The 20,823-nt window shown below is 42.8% G+C and overlaps 1 protein-coding gene across 1 annotated transcript in view; it reads right to left on the reverse strand.

Annotated features, from left to right (window-relative positions):
• Positions 1-20,823, reverse strand: part of LOC126092725 (sialin-like) — a 158,846-nt gene that overhangs the window by 82,996 nt on the left and 55,027 nt on the right. Inside the window, exons 5-7 of the mRNA XM_049908449.1 lie at positions 14,514-14,598; positions 11,909-12,129; positions 1,591-1,737 (exon numbers count right to left, since the gene is read on the reverse strand). Coding sequence (XP_049764406.1) covers positions 1,591-1,737; positions 11,909-12,129; positions 14,514-14,598 — 453 coding nt within the window. The remainder of the gene's footprint in view (positions 1-1,590; positions 1,738-11,908; positions 12,130-14,513; positions 14,599-20,823) is intronic.

Here is a 20,823-nt window from a genome sequence, read left to right on the forward strand (position 1 = left end):
CCGCTTCTCTTCGGTTGAAAGCTATGGGAAAGGTACAGAAAGTGAGAAAATGTGTTTCGCATGAACTGAATGAAAGACAGCAAGCAAATCGAAAGCCCACTTCTGAATTGCTGCTTGTCAGATACAAAATAAAGTCGTTTCTCCATCGAATAGTGACAGGTGATGAAAAATGGATATATTTTGACAATCCTAAGCGTCGTAAATCATGGGTAAATACAGGCAAACCATCAACATCCACTGTAACACCAAATCTCTCTGGAAAGAAAGAAGACAATGATCTGTGTTTGGTGGGTTCAGAATGGTGCCATCTATTATAAGCTGTTAAAACCTGGTGAAACCATTAACACTGTTCGCTACCAACAGCAAATGATCGATTTAAATCGAGAATTACGTGTAAAACGACCGGAATATGGAAAAAGACAACACAAAGTCGTATTGCTCCATGATAACACCCCATCACACAAAGCAAAACGGGGCAGGGAACCGGTCGAGGCGTTCAGTTGGGAAATACTGGGGCATGCGGCTTATTCTCGAAACTTGGCTCCGTCAGATTATCATCTACTTGCATCACTGGAACACGCTCTCGCTGAACTTTAATTCGCTTGAAAATGTACGAAAATGGTTCGCTGACAGGCTCGCTTCAAAGGAGAACTGTTTTTCTGGCGTGGCATTCATATACCGCCGGAGAGGTGGGAGAAATGTATAAATAAGAATGGAGATTATTTTGAATAAAATATTTTTTATCAGTTTCAACAACAGACGTGTAATTATTGCAACCAAATTCCGATTTCATACTTCTACACCTGGTAGCTTCGCTACTGTATGGTCCTGCCGGATCTGAGCGTATCCGTTGCGTTTGTGTGATGTTTCTTGATGTGATGATTAGATGATGTAGGTCTTAAATGTTTTACTCTATGAATTCAGTATTATGCAAGACTCTTGCCTGTGGAGTGAACGATTTACCCGCCCACGAGGCGAGATACAGCAAGTGAAACCCTGTCATGTGTGCTAACTAAAATAGAACGCCCTCCTGCTTTTCGTGACAACAACGGTCAGTATTGGCCAATAATTGACAGAATATGGTACAATTATGCTCACTTTATTATGATTGGTGACTAAGGACAAAATTAAGACGCCATAGGGTACAACTGGGCTCACTTTATTATCAGCAGTAAATAAAAACAAAATTAAGACCACCCCTCCCCCCTTTTAAGTAGCGCGTTTGGTTGGGTTTGCAACACGGAATATAGAGCTGTAACATAGGTGGAATTGAGATACGTCCCTTTCACCTCGTCTCATTGTGGCTAGATAGATATAATTAGATACTTGACTTTACACCGGAGGTTACTCGCTGATATCGCCTATCGTGCAGTTGCACGACGGTGGTTTTGCTTGTCAGAGACGTGAAAACGTATCGCCTGTCGGATCATATGTAACTCAGAGCACGGAAACATTATGATAAATATTCGCTTGACTACGTTGTCGAAGTCAAACTTACGAACAATTCTAGCCTTGCAAGATATGATGCTGCCAGAAATAAACCAAGTTCCAATAGTGTCATACGTAGAGCGAGATCGAAAGAATACTTACTTGTTGGATGTCGAAGCCGAGAGCCTCAGACATGTACTTGGGGCCTTCAGTCATCAGAAAGAAGAGTCCTCCCAGACTGCCGAAGTGCAGTGCCACCAGCGCCAGGAACGGGCAGGAAGTTATCACCGACCAGAACGGTAGCACTCTCTGAAACAGGGCGGCTGTGTTGAGACTAGAGTCACTTCGTGCTGACACATATTCCATGGGCTGGAATTCTTACCTGCCCACGTAACAGTAACATTAGTAAAAGTCAACGGTACATTTCAGATTATGCTTGTCCATTATCTACATATAAACTGTACTAAATTACATTTGAGGACTGTATGAGTAACTCTGATCCCAAACACTCTTCCAACGCACAACACCTCTACCTTGCACATCTTCAACCCCACCAACCGAATAACTACAAATTCGCAATTTGTGTATCCCTCGATCTTGAAAAATACAATTCTCAAATACGGCATTTCGACATCCCTTCAGTAAACGATAACCACATTATTGCATCCTGGCAGTGCAAGTTGTCATTGTACATAACCTTTAAAAAAGGACCAAATCCATATACTCCACTACATTGTTCTGTATCTTCTAAACTGCCAATATGACTCAACCGTTCTTCCTGTCAATCTCCAGAACACTGAGGACACCAACATCCCACCCTCCAGAAATCCCACCCATCTCTCCCAGCTCAGTGTCAACCAGTTCACATCTCGGTACAACTGGCTCCCATTTACAAGCCCTTCCAAGATCCAGGCAAAAACTGTGAAATAAACCAAGTGCAGATTTCCATCCCATGATTTATACCACGTCATTTATAAAATCCATTTTATTGTTTGAGGTTCACAATCATATAAATTCTTTTAAAAAAGTAACCTTCTCCTTTAACTATTAATTTAATTTATTCATAAAATCACCTATAGCGGTTTCGGTATTTAACCATTTCGAAGTGATTTCTTATTTATAGATTTTGAGGAAGCTTTTGACACCATTTCTCTCAAGAGGTTTCTAATCAAACTGCGTGCCTATGGAGCATCGTCTTAGTTGTGCGACTGTATTCGTGATTTCCTATCAGAGAGGTCACATTCCGCAGTAAATGATAGAAGTAATATCTGATGTTCCCAAAGGAAGTGTTATTGGCTCTCTGTTCTTCTTAATCTATATAAACGATTTAAGAGACAATCTGAGCTGTTCCCTTCGTCTGTTTGCAGATGATGCTGTCGTTTATCGTCTAGTAAGATCCTGAGAAGGTCAAAACCAACTGCAAAATTATTAAGGCAAGAGATTTGTATGGTGTGAGGAGTGGCAATCGAATCTAAATAATGAAAAGTGTGAGGTCATGCACATTAGTACAAAAAGGAATCTTAAATTTCGGTTACACGATAAGTCACACAAATGTAAAGGCTATCAGTTCAGCCAAATACTTGCAGTTACGAACACTTAAACTGGAACGATCACACAGAAAATGTTTCGGGGAGGCGAATCAAAGATTGCGTTTTACCGGCAGAATACTTAGAAGATGCGGCAAATCACTAAAGAGACTGCCTAAACTACGCTTCTGTTTCCTCTTCTGGAGTATTGGTTCGCGGTATGGGATCCTTACCAAATAGAATTGACGGAGGATATCGAAAAAGTTCAAAGAAGGGAAGCTCGTTTTGTATTATCAAGAAACAGAGGGAGGGAGGGGGGGAGAATATCACGGATATGATACGCGAATTGGGCGGTAACCATTGAAACAAAGACGTTTTTCGTTGCGGCGAGATCTTTTCACGAAATTTCAATCAGCGAGTTTCTCATGCCAATGTGAAAACATTTTGCTGACGCCCACCTACCCGGGGAGAAATATTGTCGTAATAAAATAAGAGAAATGGGAGCTCGCACGAAAGATTTAAGCGTTCGTTTTTCCCACGCATTTTTCGAGAGTGGAATGGTAGTCTGAAGGTGGTTCGACGAATTCTCTGCCAGCCACTTAAGTACAAACGGCAGAGTGGTCTTGTAAATCCAGAAACACAGTAAATGCAGAACTGCAGAAATTTCGTGTTTTAGCACAAGTTAAAATTTTTAAAATATAAGATATTTACACGAGTTGTCTTCACATCCACGGACTTATTATTTAAGGTTGTTTGCATAATTTACATATACTTTTTTTTAAAAATTCCGCTCTCCTTTTTTCTCCCCAAAATTAAGACCCCTACGAACCTCGCTTGAGCTTTGGTTCTTATACACTGTCACACTTCATATGTCACACTCCGAATTTCGCGTCTACACATTCGCGCTCCACGAATCTTTAATAGTATGTCCAAGATAATGCCTCACATGAAACCTACATCAACTACCCCACTTTTTTCAATGTATCCACACCAGTTCCACATTTCATCCTCAAAAATCTACAAAATCATATTTATTATCTGTGTTTCCTGTTGTCCTATTGTCATGTCTGAATAACAATAATTTTTATTAACACTACCTGACAAAAAAAGTGAAATACCCAGAAGCAGAGGGAGAAAGGAAGTGAAACTTTATGGGCTGAAAGAATGCGTGATTTTATTTCAGTACAAAATATAGTCAAATTTACAAAGATCTTGACAGTATGACGTTGCACGCCTCTCGCCTGGATGCATACTGTGATTTGGTTGGGAAGAGTATCATAAAACCATAGTATCCTCTCCTAAGGCAAACCGACCGACAGCTGATGTAACTGGTCCTTGATATACTGGACGCTGGCACTGTAACGAAGTAGACGGTCGAGCTTGTCCCACAGATGTTCTATTAGGGCAGATCTCGGGATCTTGCTGGTCACAGGAGTACCTCAACATTACGCATGCTGTTCATAAGACATTCTACACGTGTGGACAACCATTGTCCTGTTGGAAAATGGCGCCACGATACTATTGCACGAGTGGTAACACATGAGTACATAGGATGTCCATGACGTGCCATTGTGCCAGTGTTGCCTCAGTCCCTACCAGCTGTGGCCTGGACTTCCGCAGCACGATACCAGTAGTAACACTGCTGTGCCTCTCCGTCTCTAACACGTTGGAATAATGTGACCTCTTCCAAGGTTTCCGTCATACTCGCCGACGATAGTCAGCTGGGGCAGTGCAGAACCGCAGTTCATCGCTGAACACGATGTGAAGCCATTCGTCAGCAATCCGTATTTCCCATCACGGCACCAGTCTAAATGTAGGCGATTATGCTGTGTTGTCACCCTACGAATGTGACGGTTATTCCCTAGTCCGGATGCTGCTAGTTTCCGACATGACCAATGGTGCGGGATGATGCAGAATGCAGCAAAGAGTCCATTACTTGTTCTCAGATGGAATGCGCAGATTTTAAGGGATTACGAAGTACTTGGAGCATAATACGGCGATCCTCCTTTGTGGTGATCAGACGTGGTCGACCGGTACGTTATGTCTGCCCTCATCTTACCAAGCAGTCCAATGTTGGGCCAGTGTCACTCCAAATGTCCCACACATCTGGATATTGCCAAATGGAGACGCACAATCAGGCCAGTTAAAAACTTTGTCAGGTGCTGATAACACTGTATCACACAAGTACACTGCGTCTCCATCTCTTTCAGCCATCACTCAACATCTGACGCCGCTCACACCCCTTACATACACTACCAGGCCTGGGAACAACACTAAACATGAACAACACTAATGCACTGTGGAAGCTGTTCATCTGTCTCAGAGAACTGCAACTACATTCTCCGAATGTTGTGCGTGTGTAAAGAGTTAACATTGACATCCGACCACATATTTTAGGTGATTTTTGCTCAGACGGTGTATTTACATTTTAATGCATCATCAATAACATCTTCTGAAAAGTCAAAAAGAGCCATCTGTATTGTAGTTTATAGAAAAAGCGTGTGGTATGTAGCTCCTTAACACCTTAAACCTATTTCTGTGTGTTTTAAAACATATTGGCTGAGGAACATTTGTAATTGCTATGATTGCTAGACTACAACCAGCCCGCATGCAAAAGTACAGAGCAACCCCAAGATTAACTGCAAACATTTATTCAGTCTACATCTCAAGAAGAAAATTTGGCATAACTGGGCTTCGTTGATTATAGTCATCACCTCATGTGGTGACGTATTGTAATCAGTACGGTAATGACTACGATACTGGCCTTGTAGATAATTTCAGGCTTACATTTCAGCAAATCTGGGCTACAGCTGATTTGTGACGTTCCTGTCACCTCTTCCCAGCTGTTTTAGTAATCTGTACCATGTGGAACATGTACTATTGGCACAGTGACTCTATTTTGAGGAAGAGGGAGCATCTAAAATGTTTTTAGTGCTAAAAAGCAGAAATAATTTTACTTTCACACTCGCACTTTATTTCTTAGGCGTCATAAACTACTCGATCATAACGAGATATCGGAATTATTCGTATGATACATTCTGGATGCAAATAAATGAATGAGCTCTGTATTACCTCTTCATTTATAGTCTGACAGGTAGCCACTTAGCCACTGAGTAAAACATTCGCGCTGATTGTACGTGTAATCTGTGACACTGAGAGAGATACGAGGGCGTGCTGCAAAGTTATATCTCCGATTTTTTTTATTCTGTTCTTAATATCAGTAGAGGTACTACACGCATATTACTCGGCCGACTTTCCGCTTTGCAGATGCAAGAAGCAATACCATGTCGCTGGAAAGGTCCCAAATGTAGCGAGTAACGTGGCACTGTGGAACGTAACAATGTCGGTGTGTGAGAAAGAGCGTGTTGTAATCGAGTTTCTAACCACAAAAAACCTGCCTCCTTTTGAAATTCATAGAAAGCTGTGCACGTTGGTGATGTTATCAACATGAGTAATGCACGACGTTGGATTTTTCACGCTCGTAATGAAGGAAACTGTGATGCTAACCTCATCATGTGTGACAGAGCTGGGAGTGGACGTTCAAAACTTGAAGAAAACCTTCGAGGACTTCACTCTGATAGTGATGAAGCGGTTTAAGCGGAGGTGAGGTTGTAGCAAGAAAGTCAAACATTCTATAGTGAGTGTATCAACAAACTGGTCTCTTGTTGGAAGAAATGTATTCTTCGCCATGGTGACTATATTGAGAAATAAGCAAGTAGACATGAAGAATAAAGATGTAGAAGGTTAATGCAGTTTTAGTTATATCTCTTTAAGAGTTTTCACATAAATATTTCGGATGCATTACTTTTAATCACGTCCTCGTAATTATTTGAAAATAAACGTTCCAGTTACGTTGTTTACATCGACTACGTTCGACGTCAGCGTGCAATAACCAGCCACAGATTGCATGTGGCAGTCCTAGCAATGGAGGATGTATAGAGCGTGTCGGGTGGACGCAGTCTTTGTCGTATTGTAGAAATGGAACGATTTATCTGATATGATAATTAAATCAATACCCTAAGCTGTCGACAGGCGTTGATATACATCAACGGGGACAGCTGAAAATGTGTGGCCGGACCGGGATTCGAATCCGGGATCTCCTGCTTACATGGGAGTCGCTCTATCCATCTGAGCCACCGAGGGCACAGAGGATTGTGCGGCTGCAGGAATTTATTCCTTGCACGCTCCCCGTGAGACCCACATTCCCAAATTAATGTCCACACACTACATTCGTAGTGCCCCTGCCCATTACACTCATTACTCGCGGCAGACAATCTTACCGAGTTCCGTAAGAGTTCGGGCAATGCGTATGCATCCAGCACAGAAGAAGAAGGTCAATGGCCGGTTATACCATCTTCATATACGATTTATCTGACGTCCAAAAAGACATAATCATTGGTTTTTGGACCAAGGGTGGAATCATTTCCGAAATGGCTAAGTTTGTAAACAGTTCGCGTGCTGCAGTAGTTAAAGTATACCGTGTATGACAAAATGGCGCTATCCAAACCTCCAAACCGACGCCAACGCAACTCAGGTGCACTAAGGAACTTTGTTGACAGGGTGAACGAAGGCTGTGTAGATGTATACGGGCGAGCAGGTGTGCGACTGTTGAGCAACTGATGATCATCCAGATGAACCAAGATGCTGCCAACAGTGGCTCCGTTTAGCGACCGTTGCTACTTATGGGCCTCTGCAGCAGGTGTCTGGTTCATGCAGCCATGCTAACTGCTATTCATCGGCGACGATTTGTGCAATTTGGATGCCAATATCGCAACTGGACGTCCACTGATTGGCAACTGGTAGCCTTTCCGATGAATCACGTTTTATGCTCTATCGGACAGACGGCTAATGGTAGGTACGGCGTGAAACGTCTGAAAGCAATGGGGTACAGGCCGGAGGAGGGAGCGTTGTATTCAGGCGAATATTTTCGTGGCGTTTTCTAGGTGAGCTCTTCATTCTGGAAGGTACAGTGGCTCAACACAAATATGCATCTATCCTCGGGGACCATGTCCACGCCCACATGCCGTCTGTTTGTCCTCGGCACGGTAGCATCTACCAACAGGACATTGCAAGCTGTCACGAAGCTCGCTGTGTAGTGTGTGGTTTTAAGAGCACCGGGATGCGTCTGCTGTACTCGGTTGGTCAACAAACTCCTCGGATTTGAACCCAGTCGAGAATGTATGTGACCATTTGGATCGGGCTGTTCCTGAAGTGGATCCTTAAATGAGAAACCTGGGACAAGTGGCCACGGCGCTGGAGTTGGCGTGGCTCAACAGGCTGTTGGTACCTTCCAGATCCTCACTGACTCTCTCCGTGCACGTCTCGCATCGGTCCGTGCTGCGAAATGTGATTATTAGGCTTTTGACGGGTGATGACAGTTATGTGATTGAACAGTGAAATTACTTAAGAGAAAATTGTAGTTATGATCATTACAACTAGCGGACATGCTTAACTGTCTCAATGGTTACACGACGTGTGTGATTTTAATCAAGTGATACTAATCAGACAGTAGCTCATAACCACTGGGATCCACTTAGCCTTTTAAAAGCTTGCGAAACGTACGTACAACACTAACTACGCGCTCTTGAGCTAACGTCGTATATGCGCGACACAAATTAGTAACGTGAGTAGCACTTGTGGCGGGTACATACGTATCGATTTTTTTCGCAACAGGAATGTACGACGTAGAGAGCCTTATAGGCACTATAGCACGGCGTGAACGATAGCTCTTCAAGCGCTTGTTAGTTGTATTAATAATTTTATTCATATCGATCGTATATGGCACAAGAAGTTTTATTATTTTGCCATTTGCTCCTCTTGGTGGGATTACAATGCAGGAGCGAGTTATAAAGCGGTCCAAAGATGTGGTTGCGCGGACTATGAAACGCAGAAATAGAAATGTTGCTTGCAGGTAGTTATAGAGAGGACGAATGTAACCCTCTTTCATCTTCGGGTGAGAATACTCTAGCTACATTCGATCCTGGCCTTTCAGCATCTCGGGACGGAGAAAAATTGTTCACGTTTCCCTTGCTCATTTTTCGGGAGTGAAAATGTTCAGTATAAGGGGTGTTGACGGTTTTTGATCTGCTCCCACTCCATTTCAAACGCATGTATTGGCGAAAGCCTTCTCCTGGTCAAACGGTGTCTAGCTTTCAAGTAGTATGCTCTTCACAAAAGAAGTTATTTTGGAATAAAAATGTTGTTCTCGGTGAGCGTGAAACAGGATTTGTACGGGAAATTTAAGAGTACACCGGTGCAACGACCGACATAGTAACTACTGAAGGCTACTTAAAAAATAGGCAATATAGCAACAACATTTCTTGAATCTTATGTAGGAAGAGACACGCTGTACGTTGACAATTGGTACACGAGTCCAGATATGAAAGTCCTTGTGTAACTGAGGAATTAATGCAGTAGGGAGACATTCCGTGAATAAAGAATCTCGAACGCAAGCTGCATGTGAGAGATCTGCAAACTGGCCCAACGAGGACGGTATTTGCATTGAAGTGACGCGACTGGAGGGACGTATGTATATTTTTCATATGTCGTACAGGCGAAAATGTACCAACAGGAAAAAATAGATTTTGAAAAACTGAAACCGAAATGGGTGTTGCTCTGCAATCAGTCAACGGGAGCTGTAGATAGGTGTGACGAGACACTAGGCGCAAGAGAGTGTACTGCAAAAAACATGAAATGATATAAAAATTCCTTTTTAGCTCATGCTGTAACTAGCGACTCAGGTAGACAGTTTCCTTACTGGCTCCCACAACCGGCGGTGCCACATACAGGGGATAGGCAAAATCATGTGAACAGTGGTAGTAATGGGACGGTTGTGTTTGACGATCAACAACACAGGTAAGGCACGCGACGCGCCGGACTGGCGTGTTCAGTACGGATTAGGCATCAGTGCAGGTTGTTTACGAGTTGTTCACACTTCGTATTTGCATTCAGGGGCCGAGGTCGACGTGCAATGATAGACTAACAGAGTTCCAAACAGGGCAGATTGTGGGGGCCCGATTAGCTGGAGCATCAATAACCGAGACAGTCAACTTATCGAATGTTTCAAGAGCAACTGTTTCAACAGTCATGACAGCCTAAACAAAACACTGAAGGACATTATCGTGTGAACGTAATAGTGGACGCAAATCAACACTAAATGACAGAGATTGTCGTACGCTAACACGAATTGTGTCAAAATAACACAAAAGTACGGCGGCTAAAGCGACTGCAGAGCTCAATAGCCATCTTGGAGACCCCGTATCTGTCGACACTGTCCGCCGAGAACTCCATAAAAGGACTATTCGTGGACGAGCTGCTATACCGAAACCATTAGCGACGACAAACGATGCAAAGAAGCGCAAAACATGGTGTCAGGAGCATAAATCTTGGACGGCTGGTCAGTGGAAACACGTCATATGGTCCGACGAATCAACATTTTTCGTTATCTCCATCACTGCGCCAGGTTTGCGTCTGGAGACCGCCAAAAGAAGCCTACAATGCTGATTGCTTGATTCCAACGGTTAAGCATGGAGGGGAAAGTGTGATGGTGTGGGCAACCATGTCATGGTATTCTGCTGGTCCCATCGTTACTCTCAATGGCCGTGTTACAGCCAACCATTATGTGAACATTTTAGGTGATAAATTGCATACCATGATTCAAATATCGTTTCCCAACATTGGTTCCATATTTCAGGACGATAATGAACCCATTCACGCAGCCAGGACAGTACAATCGTGGCACGAGGAGCGTGCAACTGAACTGCAACGTCTTCCCTGGCCTGCACAGTTTCCAGACTTGAACATTATCGAACCCTGTGGGCAATATTGGAGCGCAGACTCCAGAGCAGATTTCCGCCTCCCTCGTCACTTCAGGAGTTAGAAGAGGTTCAGATCGAAGAGTGGCATAACATTCCACTGGAGACTATACAATCATTATATGCCAGTATTCAATTGAATCGCAGCTATATTACGGGCAAATTTGGATCCAACACCTTATTAATAAACCATTCCCAAGTAAGTACAGATGTTCACATTATTTTGCCTATCTCCTGTACGTACAGCAGTCGGTGAGCACTCAGCAACAGGCCAGACACATCCCTTCTCCGGCGCGTCGCGTGATTTCGCGTGATCCCGTGGTGTCTGGAGCGCCAAAAAGCTGCCCCGCAATGACAAGAAATCAGTGTCGTATTAAGACTACATTCTCAGAACTTCCAAAATAGTGCGTTGATAACCTGTGCTGCGAGCTTGTGCTGTGTTTCGTGTTTGAATAGGTTTCTCATAGCAGTACGACGAATTTTAGCTGTACGACGAATTTGGGCTTTATCCACAGACTTAATTCTTTGTGTAATAGAAGCCAAGCAGAAATCTGTGTTGTGAGCTGAACTCTCAACCTGTACTGACCATCTTTATGTTATTTAATTAGTACTTACTAGAAAAAAACCTGTCAGTGGCTGAGTTACATGTAATTATTATTCATGAAATTCTAGAGAAACAGCACAGAAAAGAATAAATTTTAGAAGTCGGCCTTCGAAAGAGGAAAACGTCTTGCGAATGTGAGGGAGGGACTTGCCTAGTGTTGTTGAATCATCTCGATTAGAAAGGCACATTTTGAGAAGATGCGTCGTTCGCAGCAATAAAAACTAGCAGAAACAAAGTGAGAAGTGTTATAAACAATGTGACGTGGAAAACGTTTTGTTCCATGTTTAGCATTTAAGAACTGCAGTACTGTCCTTGATTACATTGTTTTGTTAATGTCAACAGTCAAAGAAATACAGCAGCGACCATAATATCTAGTATGACAGAAATGGTCAGATAGGGGGTCGGGCAAGAGGTGGGCAATGTTCAACAAACTAAATGTAGTGCTGGTGTACACTTGGCAGCAAAAGGGTCAATACACAACTATAATTGACAATGTTTCTGTTTGCCAACAATGCGGACTGGGAAGCAGATCTCACCTTCTCCGGGGACACGGTGCCCGCGATACTGGTGGTGATGTAGTTGAGCTCGTGGGGCGAGATGCGCGGGTGTCTGGAGGGAGAGTCGTACACCGTCACGAACCACAGGATGCTCCAGACGCCCGCGATGCCGCCGAGGATGTAGAAGCTCGCCTTCCACCCCAGGGCCTCGATAATGGCCGAGCAGATGGGCCACGTTACCACCGTGCCGAAGGTCCCTCCTGAGAACCGTTGGAGCGTCTAGCACACAGTTAGTCAGATCTGGTGTTAAACGCATACTTGCATCATTTACTAAAGAATTAACGGGCCTGTGGTGGTATAAGTGCTGAAAACAGTAGCATTAAGTTATTGTACTGGGTGTATCATAATTAACGGTTTAAACTGACACAGGTGACAGTATACAATAATAGAAGGAAAACTGTTGTATTGAACATAGGTCCGCGTACGAGCCGTTTGTTAGATAACTACAAATGTATGGTTACGAGCTGCCATTAGTACGAGACATTATCTTAGTACATATATATCTGAAATGTAAACTTTCCATTCTAATTTAACCAGGCCTAAATTTCAACCAAAGACTCGCTTAGCACACAGTAATACTTCAGTACATTACATGTTAGAATTACTGTACACTTGTTTTAAGGTTACCTTTTTTTGTTTTCGTCTCTTGGATGGCTCAAGTCTTTGGAAGTATAGTAAATCATATCTTTACAATGTACTTTGAAAGCAGAACTCTGGTGATCAATGAAGTTCAAAGCTGTTAGATCTGATTTCGCTTAACCCATGCGGAGGAGAGATCATTCACTTCTTTTTGATAAAAATAATTTTTAGGTATTGGGCCATGTCACTGTAAACTACTAAAATGATTACATTGCCGATGTTTCAATCGAATTTCTGCGGTCCTCTTCAGGGCGGTTCGCTGTTGTTTACTCTTAATATTTTATCCAAATGAACCGGCCGCGGAAGCCAACAAACGTATATCATTCACTACCTCTTCGCCGTATTTCCTCGCTGTTTTCTAAATGTCTGACTACTCCACACGTAAACTTTGCAACCAAAGGTGATCCTATCCCAGAAGTCCGACATAACCTTCAATCCCTGTTTAAAGTTTTTAGCTCTTGCCAGCACCTCGCCCTTCAATTCATTTCCATCCTCACCCCCATGACACACTGCACACCCACCTTCTACATGCTCCCTAAACTCCACAAACCCAACAATCCTGACAACCCATTGTAGCTAGTTGTTGTGCTCCCACTGAAAGAATTTCAGCTCTCACTGACCAACACCTCCAACAAATTGCCCAAAATCTAGTCTCACAGGTCAAGGATACCAACCACTTCCTTCACCAACTCCCCACCATCCCCACCCATTTACCTTCTGGAGCTCTACTCATCACTGTTGACGCCACTTCCTTGATGCCCATGGTCTTGTCCCTATTGATACCCAGTGTCCTTCAGACTCCAGACACATTTCCTCATTACTCATACATCTTACTAACATTATTCTGTCACACAACCACTCCTTCTTTAGATGAAAGGTGTACAAAGAAACTGGCGGCGCAGCACAGCACCTGTGTGGCATCAACTTATGCCAACCCACTTATGGGCAATCTAGAACAAACCTTCCTAGCCTCCCAAAACCCCAAACCCTTGGTCGGGTTTAGGTTCATTGATGATATCTCATGATCTGAACTTGGGGCCAATACTCCCTATCCTCATTCCTTCGCAATCTCAACAACTTCCTCCCATCCACTTCACATTGTCCTCCTCAACCCAGTGTGTCACCTCCCTGAACAATGATCTTATCCTCTCTGATGGCGCCATCCAAACCTCTGAACACATTAAACCATCATATGTGATGTGCTATGGCAGTGAAAGGAACCTGTAACCTCTGAAGCCAGTGCCACAAGTTCCTCCAAAAAATCGTAACACAACACGCAGACACATGTCCTACTAACAAATGTAAATCTACCTGATGATAGAGGTTTACACTTTTGAAACGCGTCTTGGAGATAAATAAACAGTGATTGGTAACACTTTATATTACTGTTTTAGCAATTTATGTACACCTGGAAACTGTGTACCGTACCTTTGACACATGTCTTGTAGACCGACTTTTTGTAGGGATGACGTACATAAATTTTATTATGTATGTGAAAAAGTTCCCTACTCTATTGATGTTGAAATTAATGTATCCACCTTACTGTTTGGTAAAACTACCATCTTTGTCATATGAAATAGCTAAATACCATTATTTAAGCAGTTTTGTGGTAGCTCACAGTTCAGTATTTGTTATAAAATTAGTCCGCAGCTCCTGGTCGTGCGGTAGCGTTCTCGCTTCCCGCACCCGGGTTCCCGGGTTCGATTCCCGGCGGGGTCAGGGATTTTCTCTGCCTCGTGATGACTGGGTGTTGTGTGATGTCCTTAGGTTAGTTAGGGTTAAGTAGTTCTAAGTTCTAGGGGACTGACGGCCATAGATGTTAAGTCCCATAGCGCTCAGAGCCATTTTTTGTTATAAAATTATTGTCATTTTTTGAGAATGCTTCACAGTTTACGTGTGTAATATTCTGTAACCTTAACGGAACATAAATTTAGCGTTAACTCACCAAGCAGACTCCAGACGAACTTGGCCTTCTCCTCTGGCGGCCCCCACTGCGCCACCAGAGCATGCAGGGAGGGGTACAATGGACCCTGTCAACACACAGGACTGTCTAACGAGCCAGTCAGTGCAAACATGATGATGATGATTATTATTAGTGTTTTAGGGCGCACAACAGCGAGGTTATCAGCGCCCGTTCCCAAAAGTTCAATTCAGAGCCGAATTGTGAGAGAATTGGTATTGTTTAAATTGCAAGATTGGACACAGCACATCAAAACAGGGAGATAAAACTAAAAATAAAATAGCAGTACAAACAGGTAAAAATAATTAAGGGTGGCTGAGTGACCACTTACAAATAATGGGTGACCAAACCACTGGACAGCACATTAAGACTTCAATCCCAATATTTTGGGAAGAAGGCCAGACATCACACAAAAACGTAAAACTCTAGCGACACTCGCCTCATTATTAGTTAAAAGAGAGGGTAGGTCTGGTGGGAAACTGAAATCTTCCCTCAAACCCGCATATAAAACACACTCAGTTAAAATATGTCGTATCGACAGCTGTGTCCCACATGTCTGACATGTTGGTGGTCCACATCTTCAAGCAAAGTATGGGAAGCCATTAGGAGGATCTCAAGGCGATTCTCTCGACCACCAATAGCAGCTATACGTGAGCGGGGGTGTCTCCTAACATCTCCAAGAGACATCGCCCGGGCGTTGGCAGAATCTTTTCAAACTATTACGGCCGATTCTAGCCAGGACCCAGAATTTCTGCGCTATCGTGGTACACAGGAGAGAGCTGGTTTTGATTTCCGTTCAAAGAACGCTGAGGAATACAACCAGCCTTTCTCTTTGTGGGAGTTGGACTCTGCACTGTCCGTATCTCGGGATACCGCACCTGGTCCAGACCTGATATCGTATAGCATGCTGCAGCAGTTGGATCTGCGGTCAAAGGAGGTCCTCCTTCAACTTTTTAGTGAAATTTGGAAGACAGGCGACTTTCCTAGTTCGTGGAAAGAATCGATTTTAATTCCCCTTTTAAAACCAGGGAAGGATCGGACCGAACCCAGTAGCTACCGTAGCATTAGTCTCACCAGCTGCGTCGGAAAGACATTTGAGCGTATGGTCAATAGGCGCCTGGTGTGGGTTCTCGAATCCAGATCCTTACTTACCCGCTGCCAGTGTGGGTTCAGGAGGTATCATTACACCCTAGATAACCAGTGCAAACACACCTAGAACTTCATCTCAGGGTTACCTAGTATACAATGTTAGCATACACGATTTACTGCAATAAATTGTTCTATATGAGTTGGATGTTGCTTATTTGCACTGGAATGTGTCCCTTTTTGAAGTATGTCTGCTATTTGTCACTACTGCAGAGTTTACCCTTTCAGACGACTTGCTATGAAGTTGTGGCAAATGCTAGCAGGAATGAAGATACATGTGTACACCCAACATTTTTGTTGCCATATTAATATGGTTAGGATAGTAAAAAGTAAAGTTGTATGGCACTGTTGGCTGGGAGACCTCAAGGAATAGTTTAGCTGCGGAGCTGGAAAGGGGTTTCTTTCACCACACACAGTGCCTCTCGCCTCGCATATATGTGCCAATTATGTCTTTTGTGTATTTGTAGAGTGTAGGTGAGCGTAATGAATGCATGTATAGTCTAGTGTTATGTTTATGTTGAGTGATGATGAAGCTGATGAAACTGTGTGGGATCTGTGAATGTTGACATGGTGGTGGTTCTAGGTTACATACTGATTGGCTGTTTCGTTTTAGTGGCTGGTAAAATATTGGTCTGTGATTGACAGAGAGGGGAGAGGAGGGGGAAGGGTAGAGCATGGATTATGAGAGGAAATGGGCAGAGGGACAGGGGGAGGAAGGGGAAGGGGAGAGTAGAGAGTGGGCAAGATTTAGGAAAGAGGTGAGACATGATGGCATCATGCATTTCCTCCAGACCTGTATCTAGACAACCCAAAGGTCAAAGCTGAATTTGCATCTCCCTGCCATGTATGTAGACAACTCCAAATTCAAAAGTCAGTTTGTTCTTATAGCTCAAAAACCGATTGCTTTCCTGCCTCCCATTGTTCCATCATCACATACATGCAGCATCCCTTCCACATCTTCTCCCTCCTTCCTTGACACGTGTGTGTGATCTCAGGGGGACCATGCTGAGATGCATGTGTATGCTCAGTCAGCAAGCTATCAGATGAGTGAAGACTTGTTCTAAATTTAGGAGTTGTGACTGAAAGTTCCATCATCCATAGGAACCTGTGTGGCGCTATACACTGGTACTATGGGTACTGTGATATAATGTGTACATATGCTTAGTCAGCATGATCCCTGACAAATGGAGAGTTGCTGATGCATTCAGACTTGTATGTGTGATATTTTGCATTATAGAGATAAAGGCTGCACATATATCAGGTTGCCTTCAGAGGAGAGGAGCTGTGTGCTGGTGTATGCGGGTGTACTGCTAACCAGGGAACCTCCCCATCGCACCCCCCTCAGATTTAGTTATATGTTGGCACAGTTGATAGGCCTTGAAAAACTGAACACAGATAAATCGAGAAAACAGGAAGAAGTTGTGTGGAACTATGAAAAAATAAGCAAAATATACTAACTGAGTAGTCCATGGGCAATATAGGCAACATCAAGGGTGATATGAGCTCAGGCGCGCCGTGGTCCCGTGGTTAGCGTGAACAGCTGCGGAGCGAGAGGTCCTTTGTTTAAGTCTTCCCTCGACTGAAAATTTTACTTTCGCAAAGTTATGATCTGTCCGTTCGTTCATTGACGTCTCTGTTCACTCTAATAAGTTTAGTGTCTGTGTTTTGCGACCGCACCGCAAAACCGTGCGATTAGTAGACGAAATATGTATACGAATTTAGTAGACGAACCAGTGGGAACCGAAAACATTTGATCGCAAGGTCATAGGTCATAGGTCAACCGATTCCTCCCCAGGAAAACACGTCTGATATATTCTACACGACACTGGTGACGGCATGTGCGTCACATGACAGGAATATGTTGTCGACCCACCTAACTTGCACACTTGGGCGAATGGGTAAAAAGATTCTTCTACCTTGCCCGATTTAGGTTTTCTTGTGGATGTGATAATCACTTCCAAAAAATTGATGAAAACATAAGTGTGTGTCACATAAACTTCAACAAATTAATGCAACAGTTTCACAGTCGCACAGTTTTCTCTGTGCTCTGTCAAAACATATGTTTTTAAGGTTTTCAAATTTTTCCGTGTGTAGACCGTCAAATTCTGCATATGTCCAAGCAAATCTGAACATGTCCTGGAATTTTGCACAGCGAAGTTGATTATGTGTGAGTGCCTGAACTCTGATAATTGTCTGAAAATAAAAAATTTTCACCCGAGGGAAGACTTGAACCAACGACCTCTCGTTCCGCAGATGCTGACGCTAACCACGGGACCACGGCGCTCTACCGCTCGTATCATCCTTGATGTTGCCTATGTTTCCTATGGACTGCTTAGTTTGTATATTTTGCTTATTTTTAATAGTTTCACACAATTTCTTCCTGTTTTCTCGATTTATCTGTGTTCAGTTTTTCAAGGCCTATCGACTGTGCCAACTTATAACTGAATCTGAGGGGGGTGCGATGGGGAGGTTCCCTTGTAAGAACAATTAGAGAAGGTACAGCCTGCAGTGTTAAAGCAGGAAATGTGTGACATACTTAACAGTTATCTACTTGGTAAATTCTCCACTGTGAGCTGTTTTGAGATATTTCAGCAACTTCGTGTAGACGACGGTTATCTTATGGATGTTGATTACTGCTGGGATTTTTTTATCAAAATTGAGGTGTGTGACTACGTAATATGAAACCATGACTTCTGTGTACAAGAAAACTATCAAGAAAACATGACTGTGATTGTAAAAAAAAAGATAAGGCTATTGGAACAGACAGTTTAAGTGGAAGAGCTCCAGTTATAGAATGAAGGTATATAACAAATTCGTATGACAGATCACAAGCAAAGGAATGAATAATGATATCGGTAACCATCTTATCAGTTTTAGAAAGTCTCCCTGATATAAATATTCCTTGGCTAGTGAACATGCTATTAACCATTACCAGACTGGAACAATGGTACTAGAAGACTGTCTAAATACAGTAAACATCGATATCCAATGTGTAAGAGCATAAGTTAGTATTATCAATAGAAACTGGTTAGTGCTTTTCACTGGAAGATAAAGTTCATATCCTAGCATGGAGATCACTATAGGCCTAATATTAGCGTAACCTCGAAAAGTAGTTGAAAGTGGCTTGCTGAAAGCATAGAAACCCTTGCTTATTACCTATATTCAGATGTTAAAATTACTGTCCTGTATGTTATTTCATCAAAGTTTTATGTAGTTTCCACTGCATAACATCATAACTCAGATAGTGATCACCAAGTTTGCCTTAACGTACAAGTTAGATCATAGTGCCAATAAGCGAGCCATGTGTGTTTTGTACCGTTATAGAACAATAAAAAGAAGAATATAGACTTGGAAATGATATTATGGTGTTTAATTTCAGAGACCCTTGTGCCTTGCACCAATTGGAATATGAAGATCGAACTGTTGTTATGGACAAGTACACATTAATCTGTAAGTTAGATCAGTAGTGTCAATAAGTGAGCCACGTGTTTTGTACCGTTACAGAAAAATGTAACAGAGATACTTTATTTTGGTGTAGTGACCGAATTTTTGTCTACAAGCAGAGGTCGGACTTCCCTCTTTGTGGAACCTTGTCTATCGTAGCAATACATATAAGAGGATGCAGAAAGTCTTTCACAGATGCAACTCAAGAACCACCATATTAAGGTATTTACAGAGTTATCAGATCGTAGTTGGTGGTTTTCGTAGTTGTACTTGCATATTACGGAAACATGCAGTTTAAGTGATATACCACATTCTCTCCAGAAAATCATTTTTTGTAGGATTTGTTGTATTAAAAATTGAAAAATGTGACATCTGAGGCCAAACAGGCAATACAGGATGTTTGGGGAGGAAAAGTCAATATTTTAAACAGTGATAGTACAAATAATTCTGAACAAAAAATGTTATATGAACATAGGTCCACAAATGCTTCGTTAGGGACGTATAGGTGTTAAAAGGAACTTTAATTCTGCAAAATTGATGTGCACAGCGTGAAAATATACGCAATACAACTGGACCGTGAAGTGATTTTCTTGCAAATATTGCACGGGTACATGCCATGTTTACGCTATGCGACCTACCACGTATTAACGTCATGTGACGTACGTACTACAATCACCTGTTGTTTGCGCAGTTGTGTTGTGTAAGCCGCATTGTTTAGTGTACCGGCGACGGATCGGTTAGTTGTGTATTGTATGGTGTTAACTGTGTTCGTACAAGCGCTGCTAACAATGCCACATGTCTACGGTAATGAGGAATACGCAGATACGGTGTATGTTTATGGCTTCTGCGACGGTAGCACTACTGCTGCCAAGGAAGAATACCACAGACGAATTCCGACTCGACTATTACCTGATCTAGGGTGTTTACCAGAGTGTTTATCACTTTGCGTGCAACAGGCGCTCTTCCAAGTAGACATTTTTCGTCCGAGCGTGCACGTCAACAAACTTTGCAAGAACAGGAAGAAGTTATTGCAAGTGTTGAGCGAAGTCCCAGTACGAGCATACGAAGAATGTCCCACAGACACGGGATTGGGAATCATTACATACGGAAAACCTACATCCATTTCACACACAGGGTTTCCAAAATCTCTACGTTGGCGACAATGCCCAACGACTTCAGTTCTGTCACTGGGTAATTGAGAATAGTCATTTGCTTCCGTACATACTATTCACTGACGAAGCCCAGTTTTCACGACATGGAATAAACAACACACGCATTGATCATCGTTGGTCACGAGAAAATACACACGCTTCAGTGAATAGCAGTTTCCAAGTTCGTTTTGCCATAAATTTTTGGTGCGGCATGATCGGTAACCATTTGATATGTCCATTTACTATCAATCAGCGATTGACGACAGAGAGGTACCTGCATTTTTTGGAAAATTCATTTGTGGAACTATTGGAAGACGTTCCTTTAGCCAAGCGAACTGGAATGTACTTTCAACATGACGGTCCCCCTCCTCATGATATCTTACGTGTAAGGGACCATCTCATCTGCACCTATCCTAAGCGCTGGATTGGCCGTGGGGGTGCTTTTAACTGGCCTCCAAGATCACCTGACCTTACATCTTTAGGTTTCTGTTTATGGGTTGGATGAAATCAGAGGTGCATAAAGTGAAGGTAAATAAACGAGATGAACTGCTTCG

Source organism: Schistocerca cancellata, chromosome 7 (assembly GCF_023864275.1).
Source record: "Schistocerca cancellata isolate TAMUIC-IGC-003103 chromosome 7, iqSchCanc2.1, whole genome shotgun sequence".
Lineage (NCBI taxonomy): Eukaryota > Metazoa > Arthropoda > Insecta > Orthoptera > Acrididae > Schistocerca > Schistocerca cancellata.